Source organism: Ochotona curzoniae, unplaced genomic scaffold (assembly GCF_017591425.1).
Source record: "Ochotona curzoniae isolate NIBS_2020 unplaced genomic scaffold, NIBS_Ocur_1.0 contig_2723, whole genome shotgun sequence".
Lineage (NCBI taxonomy): Eukaryota > Metazoa > Chordata > Mammalia > Lagomorpha > Ochotonidae > Ochotona > Ochotona curzoniae.
In genome coordinates this window covers 15,932,543-15,948,214 of record NW_024465573.1, presented here as the reverse complement: position 1 = coordinate 15,948,214, position 15,672 = coordinate 15,932,543, and the positions used below count along the sequence as shown (strand labels likewise).

The following is a 15,672-nucleotide window of genomic DNA, read 5'->3' as shown; positions in this document are numbered from 1 at the left end:
TTGGAAAAACTGTTGGGCTTTGTTCCAGATGGCTGCCTTAAGAGAATGCTCATGTAGCTTGGTCATTTATAATCAACATTACAGGTGTTGTACCATTCTATCAGCAGGTAGAAGAAGAGCATTTTCTGATGGTGTGATTGCCAATTGTGGGCCTTTGTGACTTCCCACATATTGGGGCAAGGCCTTTCCAGCAGGCAATGTGAGCAAGTCAGCTCATGTCACAGCAGAGCAATGGTAAATGTCAGTTGTTGAAGGCCACATTAGGCGTGCCCCGTGGGTACAGTGCAGCATGCCAGTAACAGCGCACCTGCAAGTTCCATGGACAAAACGGAGTTTGGGAGAAACATCAGTGACTATGAACAGCTTTACTGGATATCCAGAGGCAAACTCATTCAGGTCAGGCTGCCCGGATGTTTTCTGAGGGGTAGGAGGATGAGTAGTACCACCTGTATCTTTCCTGGGCCTCAGTGGGTCAAGCTTGTGAAGTCAGGATGCCCGGCTTCCTGGCATAGAAAGCTGGATGAGTACACTGAGGTGCTTCTAAGGAGCTTCCTTGAGCTAAGTCACTCGTGGAAGGCTCTCCCAGTGCCGCAGGGTCATGGGTGGAGGGACAGCCCATTCTCCTCTTTACTGCAGACCTCGGGGCCTGTTGTGTCACTTCCCAGGAACACAGAGCAGTGAACAGAGCTGTTTGTGTGAATCTCGGGGACTTTGGGGCTGAGTCACTCAAGGCTGGCTGCACAGTTGCAGTCTGGGAAACAGTACAGGTGAACCCAGCCTCCTGACTTTCCTTGGAAGGTTCTTGAGGGTAGCCACTCAGGGTGAACTTCTTACACAACTCTCAGTGCTGCGTGAGGTTGGCAGGTTCACCTGGCTATTAAATAAGGCTCAGTCAGCGTAACTCTGGGTGAAGCTGCCTGGCTGCCTCAGAGGACCCTGGACCAACAGGGATTCAAGATGGCGTTGTATGGCTGTACTCTTAAAATTTGTCCTCTTCATTTTTTTAAGGTAGCATAGTGTCATGGTTCAAAATGAAAAAACGTTTTATGCTAGAAGCTCACACTTCAATTCACAAGCTTTTTAAGGAGGACAAAATTCTGCAAAACAAACTATCTTTCAAGCATTACAGACTGGACAATATATTATCTATGTTTCAACTCACATTATCAGGAAATAAGCTTGAATTGTCTTCTGATAAGAGACCAAGAATTTTGATTCCTACTTTGCATTCAGTGTGGAACACTAAAGTTGTATCTATTATGTACACCTCTGACAGAAATTTAAACATGGGCTTCTGACAGAACAAAAGCTGGTTAAGAAATTGTCATCTGATGTTGAAGTCATGCAAACCAGTCTTTTTCCTCCTGACTTTTCCTATAATATAAAATCACATGTTGAGGGTCAGACTTGAAAGTTCAGCTTTATGATGAGCAAATTACATGGTCTTTATATTTCTGTATTGCATAGCAGTAATTTAAGATAATTGTGACAAGTAGTACTTTGATGTATACAGACTATTGAAGAAGAGTATGTTTTCTTCTAGGCAGAGCTCCTGGATGCTGCAGCTGGCATTCATGTACGGTTCAGATTAGGAGGAGTAAGTAAAGATGACTTCTTATGTACTGGTTTTAAAACACATCTATATGAAATTAAAAGCTTTAATTTTTAAAATGCATACCTTTCTGGCATTGCAATGATATTTTGAAATCTTTCCACATACAGGATAAATTTCCACCTGATATATACTATAAAATTTTCACTCACAGACATATTGAAGATTTGTGTGCTAATAGCCCTAGAGATTACACAAAATTTTCAGTAAAGCATGTGTCTCATGATAAAAATAACGAGCTTCAGGAAGAAGATCGGAGTGGTTGGTACCAGCGCATAGAAAACAACGGCTGGAGAATTGTCTCTGATAAGGTAAAAAGAAATAAGAACACTATATGCTTAGAAATCCATTTGTTCTCTTGAAATTTTTTTTAATTAAGGTAATCTTAGTAATTTAACTGGTAAGATTTCAGATGACTATTCTGGAGTTAGAAATACTTCAAGGTAGAGCAATTCAGTGAGCTTCCTCCCATCCCTTTGCTTCTTTTAGTAATCAGCTTTGTCAACTAGAATATCTTTGCATATTCTCTGAAATCTGGCAAATTTCATACTCAAGATGCAGTCTGCAGCCTGCAATATGTTTTCATGCTAAGCATGAACATTGAAAATCAAGATGTGCATTCATTCAACAGGCTTTCTTTATGTCCTATAACAAGTATCGCAGATGCTGGAGAAGACCATGGTTAAGAAACCAGTCCTTTCGTTCAAGTAGTTTGCTTCTTCAATAGGAAGGTGTTGCATAAGGAGGATGTTTTAGAGTGGCTTACTTAGGGGAAAAATACATGGTATTGGGATGGGGTAGCAAACTCTTCTTGTTATGTAGTATGTATGCATGATGGGTAGGGCAGGTAAGAATTGGAAGCAAGAAAAGTAGGCACACTGCAGAATGTGTCATGCAAGGAAACAGCGGCCTGGGGACCTGGTCGAGGGACTAGTGTGTTCTGGGGTGGGAGCAGGTGCAGGGGAGTGCTGGCTAATTGTATTCTGTGAATCAGTCATTTCACAGCAACACGGCCAAGAACATGCCAGGTATATTCATGTGAGAAGATTAGACTTTTTTTTTAAAGATTTATTTTTTTATTTTATTTTTATTGGAAAGGCGGATATACAGAGAGGAGAGACAGAGAGGAAGATCTTCTGTCCATTATTCACTCCCCAAGTGAGCGCAACGGTCGATGCTATGCTGATCCACAGCCAGGATCCAGGAACTTCTTCCGGGTATCCCACATGGGTGCAGGGTCCCAAGGCTTTGGGCCGTCCTCGACTGCTTTCCCGGGCCACAGGCAGGGAGCTGGAAGGGAAGCGGGGCAGCCGAGATAGAACCGGTGCCCATATGGGATCCCGGGCGTGCAAGGTGAGGACCTCAAACACTGCACCACCGCACCGGGCCCAAGATTAGGCTTTCTTAGAGTATGTGTATGTCCATTCATTCAATCAGTAAATAATTCCCCAATACACTAGTACTTTTAAAATCTTTCTATAGCATATGCTTCTGGAAGCTCAAAAGTACTACTGGTGCAACACTTAATTAGAAATGCCTTAAAGAACCTATCCTCTCTTCTGTTACTGTTTTCCTAAATTCATATTAAACACAAACGTTCTTGCTTAGAACCAGATAATTTTGCAATCAGTATTTCAGCATTTTGAATATTTGTGTTTTCATTTCTCGATAGTTTTGGATACTTGGGGAAAGTGAGATTGTGCAAGAAAAAAAGGAAAGTGAATTCCATTTCTCTAAACTGAAGAGAAGACAAGATTTGGAAAGGAAGAGAAAAATTAAAAAAATAGAATGGATGAGGCAAATGTAAGTACGAACGATACTCAGTGACTGAGACAGTATCTTACCTACAGAAATTGGAGAACTTGCATTATCTGATTTTGAAGAATTGTCAAGTTCCTGTAGTCATAATGTGATGTTGACAAATAGATCAATGAAACAAGGTAAAATAAACCCCACCCCCACACTGATTTTTAATGATGGTATCGGGGAAATGGAGAAAACATAACCTCAAGAAATGCGATGTTGAATGCAGGAAAATATACCTTGACTCATACTTCACATTACACATGAAATTAACTTATAGATGCAAATAGAAAGGCCAAACCCATAATGCAGCTAAAAATAATGGAAGGAGAAAATAGTAGTGACTTCAGTTTTGGGCAGTAAGACCCATTTAAAATGTAAAATTTCTTAAATAGAACACAGAAAACATAAACATTAATTTTTATTTTAAATTTTATGGTACAATTGCATAGAGTCTGGGATTCCCACCCCCGACTGATTATCCCAATGTATGCATATTGTTACAATAGACAGTCCTTCTTAAGGAGTTATAATTCTATCAATCTCTTATTTAAGTGTGCCCCGACATTGCTGGTACAATGTCAGACAGTCCAGCATCCTATTGTCTAGACATGTCCAACAGTTTCATTGGGAGTCTATCTTTGATTTGGAAGCAGGATGCATGCTGCATTGTATCTTCACACCTGGATCTGGTAGTCTCTATTACTCCATTACTATATATTCCCTTAAATGAGAAGCCATGAAATGAGGTCAATAAGTATGAAGTTAAAGAAAACATGAACTTTGAAAGAAAAATTAAGTTACCCGTAAACAAAACTAAAAGTTCTTACTTTTTTTTAAAAAAAATTTTTGATATTTACATAGCTGATTAGGGTGGGAAGGGTCAAATATTAGAGCAAAGTGGGTGAGACTGGTTTACTGCACAAGATGGTATGTGCAGCAGACTGGTCCAGTCTATCTCACATCCCATTTGGCTTTTGTACTTGCTCAGCCCATTTGACTGCACCATCCAGGCCACACTTACAGTGGTGGGTGCCACTGCCTGTCCAGCCAGGTCGACCCCCAGCCCAGGTTCTCATGCTCACTGATGGGATGTGCAGTCCGTCAGATGGATGTGCACAGCTTCCCCACTAGGCCCACTTTTAGCCTCAGATCTTGCAACTTCTAGGTGGTTCAGCCTGACAAAAAATTTCCCTCACTTCTAGCACTTGCCAGCTGATGCTGCAGCAAAGCCTTACCAGCCTGCACTTAGTCTGGAGCATGCATACACCAGAAGACATGATGGATCAGCTCAAACTGGCTCTCCCCACAACCTAGCTGATATGTAAGCCAGCAGGTGCAAAACAGCCATGCCCAGCCTGATCCACCCTGGGTCCCAACTCTCATGCTCCCCAGCAGGAGTAATGGCCCAGCAGGGAGGCCCCACCACCTCCTCCCCACAGGACTCACCCCACCAAGTGTTATATGTACTAGTGGATGCTGTAGCCCAGTGTGGCATGGGCCATCTGACCTCAGCATTTGCCAGTGTGTGCTGCAGCCTGGCTCAGCCTAGTCTGCCCCCAGTCCCAGCCCTAATGTGAACTGACTGGTGTTATGGCCCAACCAGGCTTGTCCTGCACCCCATCCTGGTTCTTATATCTGTCAGTGGATGCTAAAAATGGCCTAGGCTGGTCCATCCCCAGACCTGACCCACAGTACTAGCAGGTACTGTAACCTGGCCTGGTCTAGGCTTCTACCCGTCTTGGTTCCTGTACTCAGCTGAAGGGACTATATGTCCTGACAGGAATGCCCCAAGTTCCTCTGTCAGGTCCCCTCCCAGTGACAGGTCTCATGTACACCAGTGGCTCCTTGGCCCAGCTTGACTTGGGTGCCAAGACTTAGCCCATCCCATCCCATCCCACACCAATCCTGCTTTCACACCAGTGGCTGCTGTAGCCTAGGCACGCCCCATATTCAGTCTACACCCATACCAAGGTATACGGCAGCCACATCCAGCCCAGTTTCCTGCCCCTATTCTGGCTCTCACGCTCACCAGTGGGAACTGCAACCCAACCCCCGGGCATCCATTTAGCTTCCCAACCAGGCCCCCTTCCAGCCACAGATCCTGTCGTGCTGGTGGCTGCTCTGATCCTGCCTGGTACAGCCCATTCCCCAGAGCTAGGCTGCTGCAGCATGAGCATCTGTTGGCTCCACCCAGTCTGTCCCTATCCCTGGCTCATGCAAACCAGTAATGTGCTAGCATAGCCCAGCATGACCTGCATGCCATCCTGGCTCCTGCAAATGCCAGTCTGAGTTTTAGTCCAGCCCTACCTGATCCTCCCCACTTTGCCCCCACCCCAGCACAGCCCAGGTGCAACCCACACATTTGCTGACAAGTAGAGCAGCCTCACCCAGCCTGATCAATACCCAGGCATGAATCACATGCTTTCCAATGGGAGCTTTGTACCACCAGGGGAGTTTCCCAAGTTCCCCCACCAGACCCAGTCCTAGACCCAGATCTCACATGTCTCAGTGGTTGCCAGTCCCTTACCCAACACAGTTAGGCCCCTCTGTCTTGACCCTTTGTGTGTTCTGGTGAATGTTGCAGCCCAGCCTGCTGCATACCCTATTCTTGAGTGCATGTATGGGTGTTGCAACCTGGACCAACTCTGCCTATTCCCAGCCCTGGTACCAATGAGTGCCAGGGGATTCCATGGTCATGCCTAGCTCAGCTTGTTATTACCTGCAGCCATTGAGCAAACCAGCAAATATTGCAGTCCTAAAGGGTGAACCCACATATCCCCCTGGAATCTGCTCCCTGACCTAGTTCTCTGGAATTCTGGTTGATGTCATGGCCCAGCCTAATATGACCCATCCCCTGTCCTGATATTCACTGACTGGTACTATGATCTAGCCCTGCCAGGTAGGCCCCCAGCCCTAGTTTTAGTGTGTACCAGAAGGTGGTGGTTGATGGTAGCCCAGCTCAGGTCTCCCATGCAGGTGGGTGCATCGGTCTGACCCAGCTTCCCTCCTCCAAGCCACTGGGTCTCAGCCCCCTTGCTTATCTGTAAGTATTGTGGCCTTGTTGGTGGAAGTTCCCCAGAAACCATTCCTTACCTACAACATACTCCCTCAGTAATCCTCCCTCCCACACACCCCTATTCCCCTTTCCCTGCTCAATCCACGGTCCCTGTGTCCAAGGGTGCATAGGTTCCCCACCCTGGCCTTCCAAGCCCAGTCTTCTGGTTGGGTGGCAGGCTGTCCTGAAGCTCTGCCAACTCACCAGGGACCCAAGCTCATAGATGCGTCCGCAGACCCAGTCCTCTGACATATTGTGCCAGTCTGGGATCCTACCCCTCTGCCAACCTAAGACCCAAGCATGCTCACATTCCCAAAGCCCAGTCCATCAGCACTCCATGCCAGCATGCTAACCTAGGGCCCTCCCCTCCTTCCCCTAACCCCTCCTGGGAACAAGCACATGCAGAAATCCCCAGGCTCACTTCATGTGCTTGGGCAGGACCCCCCAGGTCTCCACATGCCCCCATTGATCTCATCTCCCAGGGCCTTTGCAAACCCACACCCCCAGACCAACAGGTCAGGTACTCACACCGGCCAAAAGCCATGCATTTTTCAGCGACTGCCTCTACGCCATTCCCAAACTGTTTTCATTGCCACATCTTTGTGAAGTGTGTTTAGAAGTGTGTTGCTTGTTTTATTTCTGTTCAACAGTGCTTTGGTTATTTGGGGTCTTTTTTGTTGCTATTGTTCGATACAACTTTAGTAGTGTCCCCTTACTTCCATAACAAAAGTCATTTAGATTCTATTACATACAATTGCATTGAATCTGCATATTGTTGTTGATAATATGGACACTTTAGAATATTGATACCCCCAATCAATGGACACGGGATTTCTTTCCATTTCCTTGTGTCCTTTTCAATTTCTGGTATTATATTTTAATTTTAATGTAAAGACCTGTATGTTTCTCCAGAAATTAGACATAGAATTGCTTTTTTGATTTCTTTTTAAGCTAATTTACTATTGGAATATAACAAAATTACTGGTTATTATACACTGATTTAGTTGCACACTTCATTCACTAACAATTTTTGGTGCAGTCTGTTTTTTAAGATTCTGTTTTACTTGCTTTTAAAAAGACTTTTAAAATTTTTATTGGAAAGTCAGATTTTACAGAGTGATGGAGAGACAGAGAAACATTATTCCATCTGGTGGTTCACACTCCAAGTGGCTGCAATGGCTGGAGCTGAGCCTCTCTGAAGCCAGGAACCAGGAGCTTGTTCCGGGTTTCCCACACAGGTGCAGGGTCCCAAGGCTTTGGACCATCTTCTACTGCTTTCGCAGGACACAGCAGGGAGCTAGATGGGAAGTGTAGCAGCTGGGATACGATTTGTGGTTCATATGGGATTTCAGTGCATGCAAGGTGAGGATTTTAGCCACCAGGCTACCGCACTGAGCCAAGATTCTGTTTTACTTGCTTTTATTTGAAAGGGAGAATTGCACAGAGATGGTGAGACAGAGAAAGAGGTTGACTTTCCATCCACTGACTCACTCCCCAGATGCTCATAACAGCTGGAACTGAGCTGATCCTAAGCCATGAGCCATGAGCCAGGAGCTTCTTCTGGGGCTTCCACCTGGGTGCAGGAGCCCAAGGCCTTGAGCCATCCTTTGGTGAAATCTTTGAGGCTTTTGACAGATAAGGTCATGTCATGTGAAAACAATGAGAATTTGATTTCCTCCTCTCCAATTGGGTTGTTATATTTTATTCTCTCATGATTTATCTTCCTAAGACTTTTGAAAACTGTGTTGGATACAGATGGCTAAAGTAGCATCCTAGTCTTGCTCCAGATTTTTAAAAACTTTGAGCTTCTCATTCAGCATAATATTTTTTAAGCGTGTTACATATGACCTTTATTACTCTGAGATGTTTCCTTCTTTAATGTGTTCAATGTTACAATTATGAAATAATTCTGTATGTTTTCAGCTATTTTTCTACATCTGAGATGTATATGATTTTTTTTCTGTGTTCTATTCATCTGACATACCAGGTTTATTGTTTTCATAAGCTAAGCCATTTTTACCTCCTTGCTCACAAAGAATGCTTTAAATGTGCTATTGGGTTTCTTTTTAAGATTCATGTATTGGGGCCAGCATTGTGGCATATCAAGCTAAGCTACTGGTTACAGTGCCACTGGTATCCCATAGAGGTGGGAGTTCAAGTACTCAATCTTCTACTTCTGGTCTAGCTCCCAGAAAAAGTGTGCCTGAAAAAGTAGTGGAGGATGGCTCAAGTGTTTGTCTCTGCACCCAGGTGAAGACTCAAAAGAAGTTCTTTTCACTGGCTTTGGTCTGGCCCAGACCTGGCCCTTGTGGCTGTTTGGGGAATGAATCAGAGAATCGAAGACATATTTGTCTCTTCCTCCCGGTCTCTGTAACTCTACCTTTCAAATAAATAAAACAAATCTTCAAATGTAGAAGTAACAAAATAAGAAAAGAGGAAGAGACAGAAAGGTCTTTGATCTACTTGTTCACTCCCCGGGTGGATGTAATGGCTGGGAGTGAGTGAATGAGGCTGAAGCCAAGAATCCTGAGCTCCATCCAGGTCTCCCTGTGAGTTGCAAGAACACAGCACTTGAGTCTTTAAAGAGGAGCTATGGGATGCCAACCTTCTAGGCAATGATTTTACCCTCCATGCCACAATGCCAGCCGCATGAGTTGGAACTGACTTGTTTTCTTCATGATTTTTATGCTCTTTTATCAGGTTCTTTTTTCATGGTTTCCATGCCTTTTTTTTTTTTTAGATTTATTTTTATTGCAGATTTATTTTATTTTTGTATTGGAAACACAGATATACAAGGAGAAAGAGAGACAGATCTTTACTCCACTATTCACTCCCCAGGAGGCCACAAAGGCCAGAGCTGAGCCAGTCCAAAGCTAGGATCCAGGAACTTCTTCTAGGTCTCCCACATGGATGCAGGGTCCCAAGGCTTTGGGCCGTCCTCAACTGCTTTCCCAGGTCACAAGGAGGGAGCTGGATGGGAAGTGGGGCTGCCAGGACACGAATTGGTGCACATATGATATCCTAGTGCATGCAAGGCGAGGATTTAGCCACTGAGCCATCACGCCACAGGCCCCATGTCTAATTTTCCTATCAAGGTAGTGTTGAGCTCCTAGAATGAGTTTGGAGTTTCTTCATCTTTTATTTCTTGGAATAATTTAAGAAAATTTGTTATTAGTTTTTCTTTCAATTATTTCCGAGTTAGCAGTGACATCATCTTGCTCTGATGTGTTCTTCCCCCTCAGGAGGTTTTTTACAACAGATTCAATCTGTTTGTTATTGAAATGTTTATAGATTCCGTATATGATTCAGTCACAGTGAGATTTGTGTATCCACTAATTTGTCCATTTCTTTTAGGTTATCAGACTTGTCGGGGTGTAATTGTAATAATCTCTAACAATGCTTCATATGTTCATGGTGCCAGTTACAGCATCTGCTCTGTCATCTTTGATTTTTCCCTCATAGTTTTCTTTTTCTACGTGGGGGCTTGTCAAATTTGCTGATCTCTAAAAGGAACAAGCTCTTCACTTCACTGGGCTGTTTTTAGTATATGTTGCATTTGTTTCTGCTCTGATTTTTAAATTGAATTTCAAGTTTCTGGAGGTACAGCAAGAAGTTGTTTATAGAAGACCTTCCTGCCTTCAGCTGCAGCCATTGTTTGCTCATAAACTTCCCTGTTAATGTCATTTTTCTGTTCTCATTTCAAAAAATATTTTAACCTCTTGAATTAATTTTCTCAATCCATTTGACTTCTGATCCCTAAGGAGTAAGTTGTTTAATTCCTGTGTGTTCATATCATTTTCAAAGTTTTCCTTGTTATTTCTAGTTTTGCCTCATTGTGGTCCAAAAAGGTGCTCAATATGAATTTTGTTCTTTCAGATTTGTTGAGATTTTGTAATTCCTGTGATTTTTGCTCTGCTTCTAGTTTCATTGTAGCTTATCTCTGTCTCTTACAATTTTCATTTATGGTTAAATTATTTTCCCTATTGATGAGTTTGGTTTCCTGCATATTATTTTTGGTGTATCAAAGATTTTTTTGTTTTGTTTTGTGTTACCATGAGGATTACAAAAAGCATTATGCTTATAATGAAGTGATAGAAACTTTAAATTCATTTTTTGATGTGTGAAAATCAGTGAAAGAAATCTACATTTGTGCTCCATTCCTTCACACGTTTAAAATTTTTAAAAGATCAGTTGTTTGAAAGAGAAGTAGACTGAGGTGTTTCACTTGCTGCTCATTCTCTGAATGGCCACAGCAGCCAGGACTGGAACAGGCCCAAGCCCAGGAGCCTAGGACTCAGTCCAGGTCTCTCTTGTGGGGCCAAACTCCGTAGTGCTGTGGCTTGCAGCTACACAGTATGTGCATCAGCAGGAAGCCACATGGCAAACAGAGCTCGGACTCAAACCAGGCACTTAGCTATGGGATGCCAACTGGTGTCTTAGTCACTGCATATGATACTTGATCTTAGTTTTGAATTTCTGATGTCCCATCACACATATTTGTATGTCAACAAAACTCACCTATAATTATTTGTATTTATCGTTCTCAAGATGTAACTAATTTTTTTTATTTGAAAAAGTGATAGGGGAAGATGGATAGAGAGGTCTTCCAACTGATGGTCACTCCCCAGCGGCTGTAACAGCTGGGGTCGGGCCAGGCCTAAGCCGGTTACCTGGAACTTCATCTGGATTTCCCACATGGATGGCACAGGTCCAAGGTCTGGGGTCATTTTCTGCTGCCATCCCAGGCATATTATCAGAAAGTGCATCAGAAGCCATGTAGCCAGGACTTGACCCAGTACTCTGATACAGGATGCTGACTTACAAGCAGTAGCTTAATATGCTATGCCATAATGCCAGCCCTTAGGTTGATTTCTAATCTTCATAATGCAGATATAAATTATTTATGTACTGTACTTCTGTGAAGTTCTGAAACTGTGTAGTCTTACCTAGTGAGTTTCTGTTTTTACTGTTTTTCTTCTTTACTGTTCACGCCTCTTTGCTTAATCTAGAACTCCTTTTCTCATTTTTTGTAAGATAGGTCTGGGAGTGATCATTTGTCAGTTTCTGTGTTTCTAGGAACCCCAGTCTCTGTTTCACACCTAAGGGTTAGCTTGGCCAGATACATTAATTCTTGGCTAGTAGGTGTTAGATTGTTTTCCCTTCAGTATTGTAAAAATGTTGTCTCAGTTTTGACCTGTAAAGTTTCTGCTGAAATATGTGGTCAAATACATGTGCCCCTCTTTATTTTATAGCTTTGAGGATCCTCTGTCTTTAATCTTGGAGAACTTTATTAACATCTTGGTAGAGTGGCTGGTGTGAAATCTGATGGGTGACTTCCTGTATTGCGATGGGTGTATCTCCAAGTTTGAAAAGCTTTTTTTTTTTTTTTTAATCATACTAGTTATGCTTTCTATCCTTTTGTCCTCCCCAAGGTTCTTCAGAGGCTCAGTCATTCAAAGGTCTCCTAATGCTGGCCTGAACTACAGCATCTGGCCACAGCTGATGTTTTTCTGGGAAGTGTGTAGTCTGTTAGAGTGACAGACCTCCACTGAGCACTGAGCCAAGTCCAGAGGCTCTGCCTGGGGACAGAACTGTTAAGACGTGCCTGATGTTAGGTTGCAGTATCCTGATACTGAATCCCAAAAACAGTTCTGCAGTTCTTTGCAGTCTACCCAGGGATGGAGGAAAGGTGGTAAAGGCAGTCCCTTAGGCTTCCAGAACAGCACTAAGTTAGGTCCATGCATGGCTGTCGTAGTCATTAGAACAGGTAAAGTCTCAGGAATGCACGACAGGCCCAGGCAAGGCTGGCAGTGTTGCTTGTCAGAACCAGTCCAGCTCACCACAGCACAAGGCACTGCCTGATGCAGCAGTGGGTTTCAGACTGTGTCTGTGAGCACTGACCTGAAGCAGGAGGCTTTGGGTTTTGTTAGAATGCTTGGTCTCATGACAGCAGGGCTGGTTCTGGGATCTAAGTGTTAGAATCACCTGTGGTATTTAATACAACCTTGTACTGTGTAGGTTTCAAAGCCTGGGCATGATAGATTATACCACATAGTCTAGATGGTACAGTAGGCTGTTCCACCCAGGCTTGTGTAAATGTGCTGTTATGTCCTGTTAGTCCTTGATGTGAGCCCAGCATAATGGCTCAGTTGGGTAATCTTCCCTTTTCAAGAACTGGGATCCCATATGGGTGGCAATATGTGTCCCATCCCAGCCACTCTACTTTGCTTCCAACTCCCTGCTTATGGCCTGGAAAAGCAGTAGAGGGTGGCCCAAAGCCTTGGGCCCATGCACTGGTGTGGGAGATTCAGAAGAAGTTCCTAATTTTTTAGCTTCCAATCAGCTCAGCTCTGGCCTTGTGGCCACATGGGAAGTGAATTAATGGATGAAACGATGTTTCTATCTCTGCTCTCTGCAGCTCTGCCTTTTCCAATAGAAATAAATAAATCTTCAAAAAGAAGAAAAAAAGGAATTCCCTGTTGTATTTCTCAGCAGACCCCTCCCCCCTTCATTAAACAGTGTGTAAAGTATTGCAGTTCTCCCGGAACAGCCCACAGCCTACTAACCTCTCCTCTCACTCATGTGTCGTGGAGCCGCCAATCGATGTGCACACATGAATGGCAGATGGTGCTGCTGAGAAAGCTGGAATCGGGTTGGAACATTGATCCTGGCACATACTTGCTACCAGTATGATCTTGAACAATTTCTTCAGCAAGCTTGTTTGTTTGGGGGGATGGAAAGGGTCAAGAATCAGGGGATAGTGGATAAAACCATTATTTACACATTTTCTTTTTCTTCCTGTGTATGGGGGAAAGGGGAAGACGAGAGGAGAAACCATGCCCAGCATCCCAACTGCCACATTACCCAGGGGATGGGGAACTGCCACCCAGTGTCATCCCAGCGTCCCCACTGTGGAGCATTTTCTGAGGGTTCTGCTCATGGGGTTTCCATAGTTCTGAGATGCTGCTGATGTCTCCACTCCATGGACGAGGAAATCCTTCTGAGGTCCATGGGCTGTCATAGTTCACCTCAGAGTTTCCATTGGCCCAGAAATTTGCTTTCAAACTTTACTGGGGTAGTTGATCAATTTATTCTGTCCTCTATCCTCAACAAAATGATACTGCAGCCCCCCAAGCCCTGCCCAATACACACTCAACCCTCATGTGCCACAAGGGGAGTTACAGCCCAGTCAGAGTGACCCCTAATAACCCCCACTGGGCCAGCCCCCCAGCTCTGGTTCTTGTGCCTGCCAGCATGTGCAGTGGACCGATCTGGTCTGCCCCACATTCCGTTGAGATCTCATATACATCATTGAGCATTGAAGCCTAAACAACCCAACTTATTTCACCCTCCAGCCCACACTCCTGCCAGCAGGTGCCATGGCCTTCCAGCCAGGCCCTCCCCCAGTCCTGGTTTTCATCCTCATCAGTGGGAGTTGCAGCCCATCAGAGTGCAGCCCACAATCTCCCCCGTTGGACCCACTCCCTGCCCTGAATATTGTACTCCACGGGATTCTGCGGTTTCTAGCTCAACAGGACTTGCCCCAGTCCTAGCACTTGCCAGCTGATGCTGCAGCAAAGCCCAACCCGCCTGCCTTTATTCTGGCTCATACCTGTAACAGTGGATACAATCGGTTACCCTAGCTTGGCTCTCCACCTAACCCAGCTCACATGTAGACCAACAGGTGTAGCCCTGCCCAGCCTGATCTGCCTCTAGTTATAGCTCTGACACTTCCCAGCATGAGCAGTGGTAGCCCAGCAGTGGAGTCCCCACTATTCCCCTACCAGGCTCACATCCCCTCTTCTGCCCCAATCTGGTGTGTGCTGGTAGGTGCTGCAGCCCAGTCTGGCATGGCCTGTGTCATCTCAGTGCTTGTTAGCAGGTGCTATAGCCTGGCCCAGCCTGATCTGCCCCCATTCCAGCTCATGTTGACAGGAGCTACAGCCCAACCTGGTGCAGTCAGCACCCAGTGCCAGCCCTAATGTGAACTGACTGCTAACGTAACCAGACCCAGCCTTTCCTGCACCCCATTCTGGGTCTCAGATCTGTCAGCGAGTGTTACGAATTGACCCAGCCTCACTTGTCCCCATACCTGAGCCACACATATGCCGGCAGTTACTGTAACCTGGTCCCTGCTTTGGCTCTTGGGCTTACCAGCAGGGACTGTGCCCTGACAAAGGAGTTCCCCAAGTTCCTCTATCGGGTCTCCTCTCAGTGGCAGATCTTGCACACACTGGTGGGTCTTGGTTCAGGCTGACTTAGTCCACCACCTGTCCTAACAGGAACCAGCAGCCTTGCCCAACTGGCGCACACCCAACCCGGTTCTTACTGTTGGGTGTTACAGCCCAGCCACACCTAGTCCATGCCCTGACACGGCTCTCATGTGGCCCAGTGGGAGCAGAAACCTAACCCAGCCTGTCCTACACCCACTATGGCTTTCATGAGCACAATCTTCAAGTTTTAACTTGTTTATCCAAAAGCATAACAAAAAGCAACTGCCACAAATAACTATCTTTTTCAAAAGAGGATTAAACAAGATAATGGATGAAATGTAGAGCAGCTGGAGTACGAACTAGCACCTATACGGAATCCTGGTGCATGCAAGGCAAGAATTTTAGCCAGTAGGCTATTGTGCCAGGCCCTCTTGAGTAATAATTTTTAAGTGACATCTCCTTTCAGTTTGAGCAAGTTATTTTCTACAACTCCTCCTCCTCACCAAAATACTGAATTTCATAGCTCTAGCCGTTGGCAGTCATTTGGGAAGTGAACAAAGGTTGAAAGATCTCTTTCTCTGTCTGCTCTGTAACTCTGACCAACAAGTAAAATAAGTATGTTTTATAGTTGATCAAACATGTAAATAAATAGTTTGATTTGCAAATAACCATATATTTGAGCTGCTTTTACTTGTAATCTGTTTAAAGAGATTTCCCACTCTTGCTCTGTGTAGGTATTACACAGGAACTCTGAAAGCTAAGGCAACACGTGATGAAACGCTAAACTTAATTCACACAGCAACAAAAGGGCTCGTAAGAGCTGTCGAAGATGGTGGAATCGATTCAGTGATGGAATGGGAGGTGGATGAAGTGCTGAACTGGACCAACGCACTGGATTTTGATGAGTGGGTATATTAGGACCATCAGTTTATGTCCATGGATGTACCCTGCTACTGAAGTAGCTTCTTGCTGAAGTCTTTTGGTTC

General features: G+C 44.7%; 1 protein-coding gene across 1 annotated transcript in view; it reads left to right on the top strand.

Moving 5' to 3' along the window:
- CUNH11orf65 (chromosome unknown C11orf65 homolog) overlaps positions 1-15,672 on the top strand; it is a 65,638-nt gene that overhangs the window by 36,739 nt on the left and 13,227 nt on the right. Inside the window, exons 4-7 of the mRNA XM_040977243.1 lie at positions 1,544-1,597; positions 1,723-1,923; positions 3,285-3,415; positions 15,421-15,591. Coding sequence (XP_040833177.1) covers positions 1,544-1,597; positions 1,723-1,923; positions 3,285-3,415; positions 15,421-15,591 — 557 coding nt within the window. The remainder of the gene's footprint in view (positions 1-1,543; positions 1,598-1,722; positions 1,924-3,284; positions 3,416-15,420; positions 15,592-15,672) is intronic.